The 19783-nt window shown below is 45.4% G+C and overlaps 1 protein-coding gene across 3 annotated transcripts in view; it reads left to right on the top strand.

The window, feature by feature from the left end:
• DNAJC6 (DnaJ heat shock protein family (Hsp40) member C6) overlaps window positions 1-19783 on the top strand; it is a 43985-nt gene that overhangs the window by 17092 nt on the left and 7110 nt on the right. For all 3 annotated transcript variants that reach the window (XM_027891092.1, XM_027891093.1, XM_027891091.1), the window contains 13 exons: window positions 5321-5471; window positions 6282-6331; window positions 6418-6566; window positions 10247-10369; window positions 12652-12785; window positions 13435-13629; window positions 13984-14101; window positions 14787-14866; window positions 15046-15239; window positions 15333-15413; window positions 16074-16520; window positions 17998-18150; window positions 19555-19623. In XM_027891092.1, the coding sequence (XP_027746893.1) occupies window positions 5321-5471; window positions 6282-6331; window positions 6418-6566; window positions 10247-10369; window positions 12652-12785; window positions 13435-13629; window positions 13984-14101; window positions 14787-14866; window positions 15046-15239; window positions 15333-15413; window positions 16074-16520; window positions 17998-18150; window positions 19555-19623 (1944 nt within the window). The remainder of the gene's footprint in view (window positions 1-5320; window positions 5472-6281; window positions 6332-6417; window positions 6567-10246; window positions 10370-12651; window positions 12786-13434; window positions 13630-13983; window positions 14102-14786; window positions 14867-15045; window positions 15240-15332; window positions 15414-16073; window positions 16521-17997; window positions 18151-19554; window positions 19624-19783) is intronic.

Raw genomic sequence — 19783 nt, 5'->3', positions numbered from 1 at the left:
TCCTGCCCCAGGGCTTCTCCTCCTCCCCTCCACACATTGCAGTGCCAAGGGAAAGCCCATAAATATGATGATGGGGTTGTTGCAGCTTTCTATCCCTTAATGCTGGTAGGAAAGCACGTCCCACATTTCCAGCTCTGCTGGGAGAGCTGCGTGTGGGAGGAACGTGAGCTGTGCTGCTCCTCCGCTGGCTGGCGGGGCCGATGGGGGAGGCAGAGGCACAAATAGTATCTTTTTTTGTTGTTGTTGAATGTTCCTTAAAAACAATCCAGGCTTTGTTGTTAAGGCCACAACGACAGCGGCCTCGACTTCTTTCAGCTCAGGGAACTTTAAAAGGGCCATTTCTGCCAAGGCACAGGATGATTTCCACTCTGCTCCCCTCTCGCACTGTGCCTGGGTAAGAGTCTCAGGGGATAAAACAAGCAAATAACCCTTCCTTCCTCCCAGAAATAATTGTGAGGAGGGAGATCGCTGCAGAGAGCAGCTAAAAACTTCCAGAAATGTGGAATTTTGGACATGTGCACAGTAGCAAACAAGGTTTTTCTCATTGTAGTGTCAGGATCTTGTGGTACCACTGGAAGAGAATACAGAGGGGTACTGAATACTCCCAAACCACTATTTTGGGAGGGTGGGAGGTGAATGCTTTAATGCTTTTCTACATGGCAGTAGGAGTTGGAATGAGATGGGCTTTAGGGTCCCTCCCAACCCAAACCATTCTATGATTCTAAGACAAGGAACAGGGAATATTTATCTCTTTCCTCACTCCATCCCTAAAGAAAGCACAGGCAGTAGCTCTCTGAGCAAAAATATATCACTTGGCATTGAAGATACTGTTACATATAGTTTGGGCAGACTGAGGGAAACCTGCTTCCTTTCCTATGGTTTCATGTCTGCTTTTTGTCTGCCCTTTACAGGCAAAAAAGGTCTGTTTACTCTTGCTAAGTAACCTGTGAAACACAGTCCTTCTCTGCTGATCTTCAATTTCCAGACTTCTTGCTTTCACCTCCCTGCTCTGAAGCTCAGAATCGCTTCATCAGCATAAATATTCAGACTGACAGAGTCTTAAATGCCTTTTAAATGTCGGCTCATTTCCCCTCCTGGTTCTCTGGAGAGCTGGAATTCATTCCCTGTGGTTGGTAGGGTTTGTGGGCTGCCTGGGGCATGGTTGGTGCTCAGGTACCTCCCCAGGCAGACGAGGACCACAGTGTGCAGATTTTGCAGGGAAAGCTTCAAAATCAGGAATTTCTCACTTGTTCCAACCAGTGAGCATCTCCATCAGCTGGTGGCAGTGTGTGACCCTTTGTTTCTGGTCCCTCTGTGGTCCCCCACAAACCCTCCGGCTGCAGGTGATGGTGGCGGGGCCAAAATATCCCCCGCCACTCCGAGTCACATCTGCTTCATTCCCCCATTTCTGGCCCCAAACCCCAGTACTGAAAGCTGGACTGGCCCCAAACCCCAGTATTGAAAGCTGGACTGGTTTAAATGTCTTTGCTTTTGAGGATAAGCACAAACACTGCCCATGGGACTGCAGCGAGGGGATGTGAGGTGAGGGTTCCTCTCAGGGGTAGGGGGAGGTGGGTATTTCCTCTGGCTACAGCACAGCTTCTTTCCCTCTTCCTGTGCATTTCCTAGGCTGGCTGATACAAACGCTGATGGATTGGTCCTGTTAAGGGAAGACAGCTGACAATGGGTGTCTTTTGACAATAACAACAAGTATCAGGCTCTGTAAGCTCCCAGCATGTCAGAGCTGTCCTGGGGAAGCACTGCAAGTGCTGGTGTAACACCAGTGTCTTTGGTGAGCAGGTCACGGTGGGCAGGGGAACCACCCTCAGCCATTCCTGTACAGGAGCACCTCCCTCTGAACTCCCCTGGCGATCACAGCCTTGTCCTCTGAAGCTCTCTCTGCCCTGGGAGGAGATGTTCTCCCCCTGCACTGCACATCCTTCTCCTGATGTGCTGTAAAATCAGCCAGGAGAGCACTCAAGTGCTTTAATTAAGATTTCTACGCTCTCTTGCTCCTATTTTGTACACCTTGGATGCTGTTGAGGAAGGACCATGCCAGGATGCTGCTATGGGATGTTTTAGACTGTAAGGAAATGCAGCAGGTTGTTGCTGTATTTGGGGGCTACTGGAGGCTTATTCTGAACATGGAACAGTCTCTACTCAGGGGAGGCATCGGGTCAGAGCAAGTCCTTCCACCAGAACAAATCTAAACTTCACCTCACCAACCCAGTGGATGAAGTTGTCTCTTTCCACACTGCCCCAGTGCCTTGAAGCACCTCAGTGAGGTCATCCTTGCCGCCACTGAACAGAGCTGGTCAGGAAGAGCCCTCCTTGCAGTAGAACCGCCGAGTTAAAAGTTCCAGGGTTAAAAAGGAAAAGGTTGCTATCAGTAAGTGATCCCACTGAAACATGTGCTACAAATACAGGTCAGAAGCACAGCTCTCACTGAGCCTTTTGGGGAGTATCCAATAACTGGGTGAATAAAGAGTTCTTGTCCTGCAAGGAACAAGGTGCAGCTCATTTACACAGAGGCTGATTCTCCATGGTGAGTCTTCCAGGCAGCAACTCCAACTCCTGTGGCAGTTCCTGCATTTACAACTTGCAGCAGACTATTTCCATGCAGATAAGGTTGTGAGCTCCTGTTCCTGACCTACCAGAGCCACAGAATCCTGGAATGATTTGGGTTGGGAGGGACCTTAAGGCTTATCCTGTCCCACCCCCTGCCATTGGCAGGGACACCTTTCACTAGCTCAGGTTGCTCCAAGTTCTGTCCAGCCTGGCCTGGAATACTTCCAGGGATGGGGCAGCCACAGCTGCTCTGAGCAACCTGTGCCAGGGCCTCCCCACCCTCACAGGGAAGAATTCTTTCCCAATATTCCATCTAACCCTGCCCTCTGGGAGTGGGAAGCCATTCCCCCTTTTCCTGCCTCTCCATCCCTTGTCAAAGTCCCTCTCCACATCTCTTGGAGCCCCTTTAGGTGCTGGAAGGTGCTCTAAGTTCTCCTTGGGAGATGCTTCTGGGGTTTGTGGAGAGTCTGTAAGTTTTAATTTTGGCTTTGGTCACAGCATAAACAAATAAGCACCTGTGATGCAGTTCCTGGTGGGATGAAGGAGAAGGAGGGGGTGTCGTGTGCCTTGGGCACTTCATTTCAATATGAAATGTGCCCTTTGCTTTTGTGCTGAGGGAAAGAACTGTTTCCCTCTTCTGGGTTCACCTTCTGGGTCTGGTAGGAAGATCTTTCCAAGCAGGGAAACGCTGTTGAGCTGCTCACTCACCACCTGACGAAGCTCCTGGTGATCACCTTATCTGCAAGAGAAACCTGACCTTCCTTCCTGCTCCTTCAGACAGGGAGCAGCCACTGGAACATCCCTTCCACCTTGGGGAGTGTCCTTGGTTCTTCTTGTGCCACAGCACAGGTCACAGTCCCCACAGGTTGGCCAGGAGTTGGAGGGACAACTTGACTGCTCTTTTCTCAGGACTTTTGTTCTCAGTGAGAGCAAACAAAGCTGTCCCTGAGCAGGGCTCAGGGATGTGCAGTGGCAGTGGTGGTGATGCCTGCGATGTGGCTGGTATCCAAGGAAGATGTGTGGGATGTGGGGCTCAACCCTCCCTGTTCTGGTGCCATGTTTCTTCATTAGCCATCCTTTCTGTTCCTCTGCTTTAGTGTGCATGGGAAACTTGGAATGGATTCTTTTAGAAATACAGTGAAATTTTAATTCTCCCTGTTTCTCCTCCTCTCTCCCTTCTTTTAAATCTTCAGATGGATTTCTAAAGATTCTAGGTTTTCTGTACTCTTGAAGCCTTTCTCTCCTCTCCTACAGCACTTCCAACTGTAAGAATTTGTCCAGAGCCATCAGCCCTCTGATCTCTTTGTCCCCTTTTCCCTGTTCCAAGCTACCACCTTTCTGCCTTTCTTTCTGTTAAAAGTTGACCTGCAGAACTGAAAATCCCTTTTGAACATCTCCTCCTCCTTCCACCCCCAGGTCTTCTAGCTCGGAGTAACATGAAAACAAACTTTTTGAGGAGAGATCTAACGCTGAGTCCATACTTTGCAGACAACGAGTTAGTTTTTTTTCTTTCTCTTTTTCTTTAATCATATCTGAAGTGAAGACTTGCAAGTACTTTGGCAAAAGAAATATCACTGTTCCTTGAGAAGGCGCCTTCTGTTCTGAAGCTGGCAGAGAGCAGAGGAGAAGAGGTGGCCTCTAAATTTACCAGTCTAGCACAGGGGTGAGGTGCATGGGGATCGTGACATCAGAGTGCATTAAGCACCGGGGAATAAGTAACATCACTTTGCCCATGGAATCTCCAGTTAAAGGATTTATTGCTATCTCACTGCAGGTTTGAAAGGGTGAATGCCACTTAAATGGGTTTGGTAATCTACAGAGTAAATTAGCATTTTAATGGCAATTTTCCTTTTTCTTAATATTCTGAATGCCTCTAGAATATTTCTTTTGATGATGATGATTATGTGAACAATATTTCAGTAGTGTATATATAAGACCACTCCTGGACATGCTCTAGAACCAGACATAATGAGGTAACAAATGTATATAATTAATATAGTTAAAATTCGTTAAGATCAAAATAGTTGAGGCTTGGTGAACAGAAATCCATTTTTTTAAGTAGTCAAGAGCTTAATTTATAGTTGATAAGCAATTAAAATATCATATCATCATTATATATTTATATATATATATATAGTGTTGTATAAACTAGTGAGGGCCTGTTTCTTCCCCCTGTGGAGGTGATTGTTGGTTTGGTCTTGGTTGTAACCAACAAATCAACTTCATGCTGAAGAGCTGGTCTTGCTTTGGGTCAGCTGGAGAGGTGAGGGAGCTTAGAATCATAGAATGGCTTGGGTTTGAAGGGATCTTAAAGGTCACAGAATCACAGAATCAGTTAGGTTGGAAAAGACCTCTGAGATCATCAATTCCAACCTATGAGCCAACACCACCTTGTCAACCAGACCATGGCACAGAGTGCCATGTCCAGTCATTCCTTGAACACCTCCAGGCTCTACCACCTTCCTGGGCAGTCCCTTCCCATGTCTAATCACCCTTTCTGTGAAGAATTTCTTCCTCAAGTCCAACCTAAACCCCATCTGGTGCATCTTAAGACTGGTTTCTGAGCTCAGCTGGCAAGAACGTGCCATCCCTCATCTCTGGGAAGTCTTGACTTTCATCAGTAAAGCCATGTTTTTCTTCACTTGACAGAGCCCCTGGGAATATGTCGTGTCTGACCAGAGCAGTGGGACTGTTGGCTCCGTGGGTTTGTTCCAAACAAGTGACATTGCCTTTGATTTTGTTGTACTTGAAGGTGCCTCATCACCAGACATGGAGTCCAGCTATGGGGGAGGCTTGCTAGATATGGTGAAAGGAGGAGCAGGGAGACTCTTCAGCAATTTGAAGGATAACCTGAAGGATACCCTGAAAGACACATCTTCCAAGGTCATGCAGTCTGTTGCCAGGTACGGTACAGCTGAAGCAGGTAAAACCACTGGCTGCAAGGTGCCAGTCCCAGCTGCCAACTGAATAGCACAGCACAACTCCCAGGGAACACAATGAAGGAAGGAGGTGAAAATCACAAGTGGCTTCTTTGATTCTGTCTCATAATTCGTATTTGACCTCAAGGAAGCAGGAAATCCAAAGTAAAACAATTTAAGCTTCGTAGTGAATGAGCATCCCCTGCCTAGTGCAAGTGGAGCACTTGGTCTCCAATTCCTGGAGGATTCTCTGTGGGGTCCTTCTAACTCAGCTACCACTTAAATATTTTGTCACTGAAAACTGGCTCATATCGATGCCCTCTCTTGAGGCTCTACTTGCTGACGTTCCCATCTAAATCCACCTTTTGAATCTAAGAAAGGGCTGAGGTGACTTTGCTTTGGTGACTCTGCTGGCGTGTGCTCCCCTGTGCTTGGCTCTCTGCCCACCTCCAAGGGATACGGGCCTACAAGAAATTAAAGTAACTTAATGCATGCAAGACCTCAGAGGCTTTGAGGGATCTGCAAAGTGGCAAACTACCAGAGATTTCTCCTGAAAAGTGGCACTGAAAATTAATGACAAAAGGGAAAAGAGACCTTTTTTGCAAGTCCTGCAGCCAGTTAATTGCATGTGAAGAGAGGAAGGCTGGGTCACTGTCTGCAGGAAGCCATTTGCTCCCTCTTCTTAAGACCTATTTTTAAGATCATTTTTCCTTCTGTGATAAGTAGATTTTTGTGGAAAAATTCCTCTAATGTGCTGCTTTTGTAATGTCTGTCTCCTGCTTCGTCTTCTTTTAGTTACACTAAGGGGGAGCTGGATATTTCTTACATTACCTCAAGAATCATAGGTAAGTGCTGCTTTAGTGAATAAATCCAACCTGTAGTATCCCATAATTACATAAAGACTCAGCCTGGCTTCTCCTTGCTTTCCTAGTGATGTCTTTTCCGGCTGAAGGCGTGGAGCTGGGATTCAGGAACCACATTGAAGATGTAAGGACGTTTTTGGATTCCAGACATCCCGACCACTACACCGTCTTCAACTTGTCCCCCAAATATTATCGCAGTGCCAAGTTCCACAACAGGGTGAGTGTCTCCCAAGGGTTTAACAGGAGGAGGGGGTGAAACTCCTTGGGAAAAGGGGCACCAGGTCCTGTTTCTGAGTGTGGCAGAACGTAAGAAGATGATTAAAGAGTTAGAGGTGTTTTTAAGCTGCTGTGGTGGTTTTTGGGTTTTAGCTGATGCCTGGGATCACAGGGATTAAAGAGCTGGAAAGTTCAGGGCATAATTCTCATGTGAGAAAGAGGCACCGAGTGAAGCCTGCACTGCTCAGAGCTCCTACAGAGCTGTTAGAAGCTGCTGAAGAGAAATAAAGAATAAAATGAAAGGGCTTTGAAAGAAATCACCAGTATAAGAAGGTAGATTATTTTCATGTGGAACAATCCTGTGCTTTAATCAAGCAGAGCCCTTAGCAGGCAAAGCACAGGACTGGAAACTGGTTCTAAGGGGCATTTTGGCTCTTGTGACTTTAAAAACCCACCTCCACTCGGTGGCCCAGTTTCCCTCTCTATAACCAGAGCAGCATTACGGGAGCATTGCGAGACTCTGGTTCATTAATGGCTTTTAGAGGAAATCTCTATGAAATGCTGCTGGTGAAATGCAAGATTAGATTTAATCTTTCCAAAACCTTCCTGTTCTTTCCTTCTCCCACAAGGGAGTGATGTGTTTTGGTTTGTTGTTTTTTTTTTTTTTTTTAATTTCTAACTTTTTGTTGCCTTCAAGAAAAAAGGCAAGGGCAGTTGCGAGGCTTAACCCTCAGTCAGGGGAAATGAATCTAATCTGTAAGCTTAATTTAATTTTAATTTGAGGTATAGCTGAATTTACCTTCAGCAATTGCTCTGATCACCAGAAATCACTCCCTCGTGGAGCAAATTTCTCAGTGACCATCAGTAACCAGCCGTGACTGCAAAGATGAGTAAATGAACAAGAAAAACTAATTAAAAGATATCAAGGGCTCTGAATCTTCAGTCTTGATTGGTTCTGGTGCAGCACTTGCTGTTTGTGCGTGGAGGAAGGTCCATCTACTTCTGACAGCCCAGCTTTAAACTTCTCTTGTTATAAGATCTGTCTGTAACTCCTCCAACCCTGAGTTTTGCTTACTCAAAATCTTAAACAGGTGACTTTGTACTTCAGTCTCAAAACATGACCTGGTGCTTTGTAACCACTGCCTTGATTCACACAGGGAAAAAAAGATGTATCTTTTAATAAAATATTGTACTTTCAGGTTATGAGCTAGGAAGTACTGATTCCAAGTATTTTACATGAAAATGAAGGTGCACGGCACAACCCATGAAACAATTATAAGGTTGAAGTTCATATATATTGTAAAAGATACTAATGGGCCATCAAGGAGGTGAAATCACCTTCAGAGTGTTTTCTGCTGTGGATCAGGATGTCAGGATGAAAAGCTTCTGAATTCCTACATTCTTGAAAACTTTTTTGTTCCTAAGATCAAAGTAGGTCACTCTGCTGTGTAGTGGCACAGGAGGGAGATGAATTAATGTCCTGCTGGGCTATTTTCCTGCCTGGATGTGGCTGAGTGGGTCACAAAGCTCCAGGTGCCCAGTCTATCGAGGAGGACAGGGGACTATGAGTGGCTGGTGAGGCACTGAGAAAGGTTGTCCAAGGAAGCTGTGGCTGCTTCATCCTTGGGAATGTCCAAGGCCAGGTTGGACGGGGCTTGGAGCAACCTGGGCTAGTGGAAGGTGTCCCTGCCCATGGCAGGGGGTGGAATGAGATGAACTTTAAGGTCTCTCCCAAACCAACCCATTTTATGACTCCTCACACTGAGACCTTGTTGTGCTCTGTTCTCTCTGTGTCCCCAGCAGGAAAGGAGAGGAGAGCTCACATCTGCCTGAGGAAGCCTGAGCAGTTTCAAAACATGTAACACAAATATAACATTAAACAAACCCAAACTTCAGAGTCCCCGATGGGTCACATTCTTGGCACTTGCTGCCCTACTGCTAAAGTAAAACAAGCTCTGGCTGCTCATTCCCAGAGCTCTAGAAGAATTCCTGTTACTTTTCCCCAAGGTTATGTGTCATGAGTGGTGAGGAGGTTATGTTTGATGTAAACAAAACGCTACATAGAGCAGATTTAATTTCTTAATTGCCAACCAACAGGCAGATGTGTAATTATAGGCAACATAAATATATAATTATGGACTGTTGGGAAATGTATATTATTTACTAGACAAGTGATAATGACTTTTCCAGATGCTTGACAGTGTGTTGGTGTGAGGTTTGTCCAGAAGATCGTCAGTGAAAGGGTCACTGTTCATATTAATTCCAAAAGGGAAAACGAAGGATGTGAGACAAACCATAACTCTCGAGACAGGAGAAGGTGGGGCATGAGTATAATGCTGCAGAGAGGATGAATAGGGAATGGTCATTCCCTGCCTTCCAAACCTTGAGCATGCTACGGCTTGTTGGGTGGTTTCTACAACACAAACCTGCATTTGCTTACCAAGGGCACAGCTGAACTTTGGGATATTCTGGAGACCAAAAGCTTTCATGAGTTTAAAAAGTGATTAGACAAATATCTAATTAGATATTAAATTAGACAAAAGTCTACCAAATGTTAAGCAGAGCTCTGCCAGCAGGATGGATGCCTGGGTTAGGCAGTTCTGCCAGCCTGGCCTGTCCCTGCATCCCCTGGGAGTCCTTGGAGCTGTCACTTGACACAACACACAGTTTGGTGGTTCTCTAGTTTGAGTCAGGATGACTAGTTCTGCTCCAAGATGTTGTGTAGGTGTAAGACAGAACCTCAGGCTCAAGTTTTATGAAACCTGGAGCACTTCCTTCCTCTGAGAGATGAAACAGGTATGGGAATCATATGTCTATTTAAGAACATCTGGGCAGATCATCTCCTTCCTTACCTGTTCTCATTAAGCAGGATCCAAACGTCATCTGAGAGAGAAAACCAATTCTTTGTCTGCGGACAAGCCTCATGACATTTCTCCTTTAAATTTCTTCTAGTCAGAAATGCCTTAAAAAAAAAAAAAAAGATATTTCAATTAAAACCAGATGAAAGGTAGGTGTCTGTCTAAGGCTATTTGATGTGCTGCTTGAGACTGCAAGGACTGTTCTGGAGATAAGTGTTATGACTCAGAACTAGTACATTGATGAATAGTAACTAGACATACTTTAGGATTTGTGGTTTTTCAGCTCTAAGGAGTCATTCATTTCTCTGGCTCATATATTAACTATACTTACTCAGATGTGATTTTTTTTTTTTTAACAGAAGTTTCCCTTTCATCAGCTTAATATCTGTCACATAGGGCTTGGAAATCCTGTGACACAAAACGACTGAGAACAACAGATGCTCAGCACTCTTTGCAAATCAGAGCAGTAGTTTTTAGGGACAGGTTGTACAAAGGCTTTGGATATAGCAGAAATCAGTGTGAGACGGAGCATTATGAAAGGGGCACTCAAGATAATCTGACGTGGAATGTAAATTTTTAAAATGTGCAGTCAGGGCCAACACATCAGTGTTATGCTTTTTGACTGAGAATGCTTTTTTGTTTGCCTCCTCATCTTTCATGGAAGTCATGGCGCAGAATTATGCATGGGGAGAGAAGGAGCAGGTTTCAAGCACAACTGTAGGTTGTAAGAGGGAAGTAGGTTTCTGGGCAGAAAGCATTTGTAAAGCAGGTCTGGCTTAATGCTCTTACAAAGCTGGTTCTGTTGCTGGTGCCCTTCCTGCAGGTGTCTGAATGTAGCTGGCCAGTCCGACAGGCACCCAGTCTGCACAACCTCTACGCTGTCTGCAAGAACATGCACAACTGGCTGCAGCAGAACCCCAAAAATGTCTGTGTCATCCACTGCATGGTACGTACAGAGTGACCAGAAAGTCATCACATGACGAGCTGTAAGTCATATTGCATGTCTAGAGTCTGTGTGCAAGGGAGGGGGCAGCTTCCAAAAAAAAAAGGGATGTAATAACAGTCATAGAGAGGGACTCATCTTCCATGTGCAGCTGTAGAGCTAAGCTGGGAGGGGTAACACTGAACAAGAAGCAGGAATGCAAAGCCAGAGAGGTTACAATTGTTCTAGCAGTGAACTGTAGAGGTGATGAGGAGCAAAAAGGTTTGAATTTCATCTGAGAATCTACTGTAAGAGTTGCCAGCCTGCTGTGATTTGCCCAGCTGAACAGGTTGTCCAGAGAAGCTGTGTCTGCCCCATCCCTGGAAGTGTCCAAGGCCAGATTGGAGCAACCTGGTCTAGCGGGTGGTGTCCCTGCCCATGGCAGGGGGTGAGACTGGATGGGCTTTAAGGTCCCTCCCAACTCAAGCCATTCTGGGCTTCTGTGACTTTACATTTTATTTTAAGTAGTTGCAGGAGAAAACAGAGCCTGCAGAATGAAGGCTGATGGAAATTGGGCAGAACACACATAGATGGGAATTCTGTCAAACTGTGAATCTGAGAATGTTGAAATCTCTTGCTATCAGTACTTGTCAGGTCTGGCTGAAGGAGCCCAGCTGCCTTCTGCTGCTCTTTGTGCAGCACAGCTGAAATGGTAAATCTCCCACAGGGGTTATCCAGCACAGGACAAAGTGTAGATGAGCTGCAGTGGTGTGATTCTGTAGGACTAATCTGTAATTTACCCCGTACGGCCTTTCATACTGACAGCAATGCCCAAAAGGAGAGTTGTGTTCTGCTCCTGGAGTCTAAATTAAATCCAGGAGGCTGTCAGCCCTGATCAGCATAAACTGGGAGGAACGGAGGAAATGACTGATCCCAAATTGCATAGACCTCACATATGAGTCTGGCATTTCTGCCTTGCACAGCACAGCCAGAGGCTATGGGATGTAAATTCCCTTCAGAGAGGAAGATGCACTTGATGCCTCCAGTCCTGAAATCAGCTCAAGAATCAAATTCTTTTACTATCCTTTGAGCAATGAATATCAGGATAATGCTGTAAAGGACAGGGAGTCCTTTCCAACACTCTCTAACAAGTCTGCAGAAGCCCACTGAGTTTATATGAACCTGAGAGATCTTGTCAGAAGCAATTGGCAGGGGCTAAACCTTAAAAAAGGAAACAGCCTGTTAACGTCAAGTAGGTTCCCAGGGTCTGGGTCTGGGAACAACCAGGCTTGGAGCAACCTGGGATAGTGGAAGGTGTCCCTGCCTGTGGCAGGGGGTGGGACTGGATGGATTTTAAGGTCCCTCCCAGCCCAAAGAATTTAATGATTCTGTATAACTTATAACTTGTGTCAGACTTTGAGGGGGACTGCTTGCCTGATGGGGCAGTAGCTTTCCTACTTCCTCCTTGGAAATGAGTTTTGAGTTCTGGGATCTTCCGCCCCCTCTGACACGTGGGAGATGAGCTGAGTGCCATGGTACTCTGGCAGGACTGAGCAGGTTCCCATACCCATCACTGTGCCATGTCCAGACCTGGATTTTGGTGGATGGGCTTTTTCTTTATGTTTGGCTCACCAGAGCTGGGGTAGAATCCATATGACTCATCTTGTTCTATACTCCTGGGTGCAGGAGGGATCCAGGGCACTGGGAATACACTGATTTTCTCCTGCTCTTTCTGTATTTTTGGGCCATCAGTCTGAGTCAGCAAATGTACTTTCATCCTTAATCACCCTGAAAAGCCCCACAGACTTGTTAAGGAGCATTCTGTAGCTTGTGGGCTGTGAAGGTGTTTGGGTGAGGGAGCCTTGGGCTGGATTTTTTCTCTTTATGAACTCTTCCAGGGTAATTCTTTTAGACAAGTACCTGCACGTGTGGGATGGGTGTACACTGATCCCTATAGTCACTTCCAGGCTTATGTTTGAAATAACTGTAATATTACAGTTTGAGAGCAGCCATGAAACACCAACATTTGCAAACAAAATGTACTTATGGGCTTTAAAACCAAGTCTAAACCATCCTCAGCTTTGGCTGCTCCCTGATATTATCTTAACATTGATCCAGGCTGGTGCCACTCACTGAAGTCCTGGGTATTAAACAAAAGTCACAGAACAGAAAAATCCTCATCAGCTGGTGGTCTCAATCCTAGTTTTTCTGGAGAAACGATTTGTTGTGATTTAAGGAAAGATGGAGAGCTGGAATTTTAAGGATTTCTCTGATACACACTTTTCTCCCCCTGCCCCTTCTGACAGGACGGCCGTGCAGCCTCAGCGGTTCTGGTCAGCGCCATGTTCTGTTTCTGTCACCTCTTCTCTAGTCCTGGCCCTGCCATGCACCTGCTGAACACAAAGAGACCTGGAATTGTACTGTGGCCGTCTCACAGGAGGTACAGGATCCTGACTAAACTCTGTGAGGTGTAGTCTTCCTGCTAAAAACTGCCTGAGTCCCTGTCATGTATGTTTTGGCACTGTGTGCCCAGCCCAAGGCTGAGACAGGTGTTCAGATTCCACTTTGCACCACTTTGTGAAGTGGTGAATAGGTGCTGGAGTAGGTTGTCCAGAGTGGCTGTGGGATCGCTGTCCTTGGAGATTCCTGGCTGGGTATTACCCCAGCACATAACCCAGTTCTGAGACGGAGCTGTAAAACTGGTCCTGCCCTGGGCAGAGAGCTGAAGAGGTGAACTTCAGCTGTCTCTTCCAATCTGAATCATTCTATTATTTCAGTTGAAGATGTCCCTGCTCATTGCAGGGGGTTGGACTAAATGACTGTTAAAGGTCCATTCCAACCCAAACCGTCCTGTGATGAACCTGTGGTTAACAGGACCTGGGTGAATCCCTCCCCTGTGTCAGCTGCATCCTTACAGAAGCAGAAGTGTAGGTTTTGTGTCAGCTGCAAGGATGCTGAAGGACGTGGAAACTCAGTCCTGGACCGTGGGAGAACAGTACTTTCACTGGATTTCAAGGTAGACTTTGAGTATGAAACGGAAACTGTACACCTGGGATGGTGATTTCAGCACTGGCTTTCTCTGCCTGCAGGTACATAGGATATATATGTGATCTAATAGCAGACAAGCCCATCATTCCTCACTGCAAACCACTCACTATCAAGTCAGTCACCCTCAGTCCTGTCCCCTGTTTCAACAAGCAACGCAATGGCTGTCGGCCCTTCTGCGACATCCTGAGTGGAGAGACCAGGATCCTCACCACTGCCCAGGAGTATGAGAGGATGAAGTGAGTTCTGTGACCTCCTCCCATCCTGAGGAGCTTCATTTTGCTGGAATATGTCTAATAACTTTGCCAGGCTGCCTGATAAATGAAGAGATTGACTAAAATTAATTGGAAGTTAGTGCCTAGTGTTGAAATGAAAAGCCAGAGTGAGTCTGAGGTTGTCATGTGGTGGGCTTGGTCAGTGCTGTGTTGGTTCCCCCGTGAAATATTTTTGTTTTAACTCACCCTAACACCAAGCAGAGCAGTGAATGCTCCTTCTCCCTGCTTGCCCTGAGGGAGATGACAGTTTTATGTTGACCCTGATGATGGGTGGTGGAAGAGACCTTAACTGTGGATTTCCTTCTCTTCCCCTTGAAGAGAATACCGTGTGCAAGAAGGGAAAGTCCTAATTCCATTGGGAGCCACTGTCCATGGAGATGTTGTTGTTTCTGTCTACCACATGAGATCCACCATTGGGGGACGTCTTCAAGCCAAAGTAGGAGCTTTTTTAACTTCTCTTGTGTGGTAGAGCCAATGTGGGGAATCAAGAGGTGGCTAAACATGGGATCTTGATAATTTGCCTGATTATAGGTTGGAAACCTTAATATTCAAGTGGCAGAGTGACCAGTGAATGTTTTTCTCTTCTCCATTTGTTATTGGGGCTGGTTGCTGTAGAGATAATATTTTCCTCAAGCCTCTACTGCAAGTGAAAAGGTCCTGTGTTTTCCTGGGGCCCAAACCTGTTACTCCAAATACTATTTTAATTTAATTATTTATGTTAACAATTAATAACATTAATTTAATTCTTTTATTTATAAATAAATAAAATAACAAATAAATAATTTAATTGCAAAACTGATAAGGAGATCCCAGAAATAAAGAGAAGCAGGGACCTGAAGGCTATGAAGGCTTTCTGCTGTACGAGGTTGCAGCAGCAGGGTTTAAGGCAGATGGAAATATTTGGAACATTTGGGAATATTGAGAAGAAAAAGCTCTGCTGCCTGTGGAACAAGCAGAATGAATTAGCTTATGCAGCAGTTACTATTAGTCTATATAGTAGCTGGTAGTAGGGTAGACTTAACTAACTGTCTGCATACAAACAGCTATTTTAATTTCATGAATTTAAGCACTTGTTCAGTCTGGTGCTCTGCGGTTTGTTTTTTGTTGTTCTTTTTTTTCAGATGACCAACACACAAATATTCCAAATTCAATTTCATACTGGATTCATAGCCCTGGGAACAACCACTCTAAAATTCACCAAGTGAGTATCTGAAGCTGAACATTAATCATACCTGCCACATAAAAACCTTATGAAGGCCGAGGGAGAACAGTCACAGATGAAATATGAGAAGTCTCTGTGCCTGCATACACCGAAAGACTTTATATAGCTTGCCAGAAATATTCTTCCCTTTAAAACTCTACTACTCTTGTCCCCTTTAGGCCTGAACTGGATGCCTGTGACTCTCCAGACAAATATCCTCAGCTCTTTCATGTTATACTGGACATAGAAATACAGTCCACAGACAGACAAACTGAACTAACTCCCCCATGGGAGAACTTCACGACAAAAGACATCAATCCATCCATCCTCTTCTCCTCTCACCAGGAGCACCAGGACACTCTTGCTTTGGCAGGTAAGGGCAGCAGAGATTTATCCATTTACACGCTTGCCTACAGACTGAGCTTGGTTTAGCTTGACTGTATGTCTCTGGTGCTCTGTGCTGCAGGCAGAGGTCCCACGGATTCACCCCAGGATAACATCAGGAACGTTGGGCAGAGTGCATTCTTCTCCTCTCTCAGCTGGCAAGGTACACAGGCTGGGTCTCCAAAGTAAAATCTGCTTTGAACAAGATAAACAGCTTTTTTCCCCCCTCCTTGGAGCCCAGAGTCAGGCTGAAGCATTCCATTGTAGCATGTCTTTCCCATTAGATCACAGTGTTGTAGCTGGGCACACCCCTATGTTGCAACTGAGTGGGAATTAATTTCCTACAATGTCCTCTTCAGACATTACTGGCCTGTGCTGTGTATGGGGATTATTGACACAGTTCTAATGTGAAGCTTCCTGAGGCCTCCTTGATGCTAAAACTTTAAATAAACCTTGATGATAAATTTAGGTTAATCTTTGCAAAGGAATCATGGAATCATTTAGGCTGGAAAAGACCTTTAAGGTCATTAAGTCCAAGCAGTCCCCCAGCACTGCCAAGGCCGCCACTAACCCATGTCCCCAAATGCCACATTCACATCCCTTTTAAATCCCTCCAGGGATTTAGCCACTGCCCTCAGTAGCCTGTGCCAGGGCTGGACACCCCTTTTGGGGAAGAAATTTGTCAACTTTTAATTAAAAACGCAGCAAAACGCTGCTGTGATATTCTCAGTAGCTTTGTGTTCTGCTTGTAAGCTGACTTTTATGGGACCTTTGTGATGACACAACTAACAGATACCTAATTTTATTTTTAATCATCATTTAGATCAGAAATCTGACAAAAGTAGCTCTCACCCCACCTCAGAGGATCGAGCAGCGTTGGTGCATGAGGAAAGCGAACAGTCAGATGACGAACTCTTGTCCCTTTCCAGTCAGCACAGTAATGCCAGCGGTGACAAGCCCCACGGGACACCAAAACACAGCAAAAAGCAGCAAGAACCCCCAGCACCACCCCCTCCTGAAGATGTGGACCTGCTGGGCCTGGATGGCAGCCCTACGAGCAAGAGCTTTCCCTCACAGCCCATGGCTGCCCCCTCTAACTCAGACTTGCTGAGTGATTTGTTTGGGGTTGGAGGGCCGAGTGCCCCGGGTCCGAGCGGACAGCCTGCTGCTGAGGAGGCTTTCCATGTGGGGGGACCTGGATCTGTGCAGTCAACTCCTCGGCGTTCCGCGGCCTCAGCGTCCCCGTCCCCGTCCCCAAGGGTGGGAGAAGGTAATGGTGGCTGTGCCGTGTGGGACTTGGGGCACGTGCTTTGAGAACCCACTGGGTGAGCAGCTCTAGGCTTTTGGATTCCTCTTGGGTATCCCCATCTCATGAAAATTGAGAGCTGTGAGGGATCCCAAGAGACCAGCCTCAGTTGGTGCATCTTCACAGCCAAGAACATGAACCAGTTTGTTCCCTGAAGTCTCTGCTGGAGCACACCCAAATGTTTGGTGGCTCCTTACACCGACAGCCACTGGAGATCCTCAGTTTTGCTCTTCCTATGTATCCAATAATGCATATGAGGAAACTGTTACTTTAAAAACAAATCCTCTCAGGTTTTGGATAGAGCCACAGCACTTCGAATTTAATTTCTCTTTTAACTTAGTGGGTCTGGAGCTGTGATATTGATCCTGGACTAGGAAATACACAACTTTTGTTTCTTTCAAGACAGACTGAGACCAGGTGGGCAGAAGGAATGGTGGAATAGATATTAGAAAGAGGGATTTTTCAGAGGGTTAAGTGAACAGAGGAAGGGAAAAGAGAGAAGAATACAAGATTCAGTGGAAGAAACTGGGTCACTTCTACCTGGAGAAGGTTCATCTTGCTGTGGCTGTTGTAGGCTCAGTCTGGGGCTTTTGCCCAGGAGTGGAAGGTCGTGCAGACACATCTCACAAGGCAGAGGTGCAGCAACAGATCAGGAAAAGATTTATGGGTATTGTTGTTGTGCTTTGGAGAGCCAGGATCACACAACTAAATTGTTCCAAGCCAAGAAAGCAAGAATAAGAGCTTGTGAGATGAGAGTAGTAATTGACTGAGAAACATAAGTAATGAGTAGCATCATTAACACAGTGCACAGCTTGTAGGGATTGTATCTCTCTTACAGTAGCATATATTGCATTTCTCTTCAGGATGCTTTTTACCTTAAATTTGGTGACAAGAACCTGAGTGACTTCATAGGAGTTTGTTTTGATTGGGTTTGTTGAAGAACTGGTTTTTTTTTAACAAGTGATGCTCTGTGGGACAGATACCAGCTATTTTCTAAAGCATTTCTAAAATGTTACCCTTTTCCCCCAACATTTGTAACCTTTGCCAGCCTGAAATCATCTTGAATTGCATTCAGCTCTTGAGAAGAAGCAGGAATTGCATCAGGGTACTAACTCCCAGCTCCAGCTGTCCCTCAACATCCATTTCTGTACTGGCAGTTTGTGCAAGTTGAAGTGTCTGAGTACTTAAATACTCACTTTGCCTGCTCCTAAACTCAGAAACCAAAGATGGGGTCAATGTGTTGCCCTGACCAAGTTACAGGGCTCTCTGAGACCCCAGAATTTGGCTGGGGTACTGCTACCCTCCAGTTGCTCCTCCACAGTCTCACACTATTTACTCTCTGCAGGTATTAGGTTTTATTCTCTATGCCCCAGTGTCTTTCCCCTGAAGCCAACTCATTGTACAAGTGAATAATTTAGTTTTCTCAAATGTGTTTTTACAGCCACTGCCTTTGATCCATTTGGAAGTAGCCCCAAGCAAGCGGGTCCCGACCTCCTGGGTTCCTTCCTTGGCTCATCTGCTGTCCCTGGGGATCCTTTCCTTCAAGCCACAAGAAGCCCTTCACCAACTGTGCACAGTGATCCCTTTCACATGGGTAAGAGAGTGAGGCTCTTCTATATTTAAATAAATGTGAAATGCTGCTTTTAAATAGCCATGGAGCCACTAAGTACAAACTGATGCTCACCATAAAACGGCTCAAAACCACAGAAACCCCACTAAACAGGAAAGAGCTTTTTTCCTCCAGACTTAAAGCATATTCATCATTTTAAGTGTGGTAGGATGAGCCTAGTTTTGCTCAAGTCTTAGACTTAATTAATAAGCTATTTATATAAATGAAAAAAAGAGAGGCCATGAAGAATGTCTGCTGTCATATTCCTGTGGCTGTGAGGTCTCACTTGAACCAAACTACCTTTAATTGACTAAATACAGCATGGCACATCCTTTGGTGATTTTAGTCACAGGCATCTGCTTTCTTTATATCCTATAGTAACCCTGACCAGCTGAATTTGACACTTATGTGAAGAGAAGGAATTTTTTTTCTTTTATTGGACTTTCTTCTCCTCTTCATTTGAAAAATTTCTTAGTTGTAACCTTCTCCCCCAATGCCAAAATTTAATGTTGTAACCTTCTCTGAAACACATTCAGAAATGGATTTGTTTGTGTCTGATCATCTAACACATGTCCTTTGGGTGTAACCATCTCCCTGGAAAGCTGGAATGTCCAGGGAGGCAAGTAGTGTGCTGCTGGCACTGCTCATATCTTTGCTTTGCCAGACTTGGGTAATGGATATTCACTCTGTGTATAAGACATGGAGTCACACTTGGAGCTGGCTGCACTTATGAAGGGAATTTCAGTGGCATCCCAGCATGGTCAGGTATTAAATGACAGTACTGGTATCTGTGGATAATGAAATGCTGCCAGGGTAAATGCCTTAGACATCCAGGCTTTATGTGAGACTATTAAAGGAAGGGCTGCCTGTGTCCTTTCTGCCTGTTTGCATCTGTGTGGGCTGCTTTGCTTTGTTTGTTCTCTCTTGCCCTTTTCATGTCGAATATTTTCTTGGGTTGAGATGTATTCAGCAACACAACCCCCCTGTGTTATTCTGGTAGGAAAGATTTTATAAGTAAGTATATAAAGGCTCTGACCAAAGTTATCATAAAAGGAGCGCCGTAAATCTGTGTCCTTCCCCACTTACTTCTGTATAGCACGAGATCAGAAAAAACCCATTAAAATTGTAATGCCCGTCATGGGAGAGAAGTTCACATGGATGGACACAATACTGTGTTTCCTGCTCTTGGACTCATAGAATCCTACAAGGGTTTGGATAGGAAGGGACCTTAAACATCATCCAGTTCCAGTCCCCTGCCATGTGCAGGGACACCTTCCACTAGAGGTTCATAGACCTTGTTCATAGAGTTCAAGTGTCTTTTAGTAGACACTGGATTATGTTGCTTTTCCTGTACTACTCTGAGATATTCATATTAACCATTCTCCTCAGCTTCTAGCACTCCAACCGTTTCCATACAACCAGATGTTTCCAGTGGTTGGGACTGGCCCAACAAAGCAGGTACGTATCATAAAAATTCAGGGTGTTTAGCAAATACAAACCTTAAGAAGCCCTGAGAGAGGTGAGGCAGAGGGAAAATGCTGCCAGTGACTGCAGAGAACAGATTCCCTCTTTCTAATGCTTAAAGCTTTGAGGAACACACCAAAACCTCAATGAATAT

The sequence above is a fragment of the Empidonax traillii genome, unplaced genomic scaffold, assembly GCF_003031625.1.
Source record: "Empidonax traillii isolate 1590-97213 ecotype Southwest subspecies unplaced genomic scaffold, ASM303162v1 scaffold309:size1915965, whole genome shotgun sequence".
Lineage (NCBI taxonomy): Eukaryota > Metazoa > Chordata > Aves > Passeriformes > Tyrannidae > Empidonax > Empidonax traillii.
This window is presented reverse-complemented; position numbering and strand designations above follow the sequence as displayed.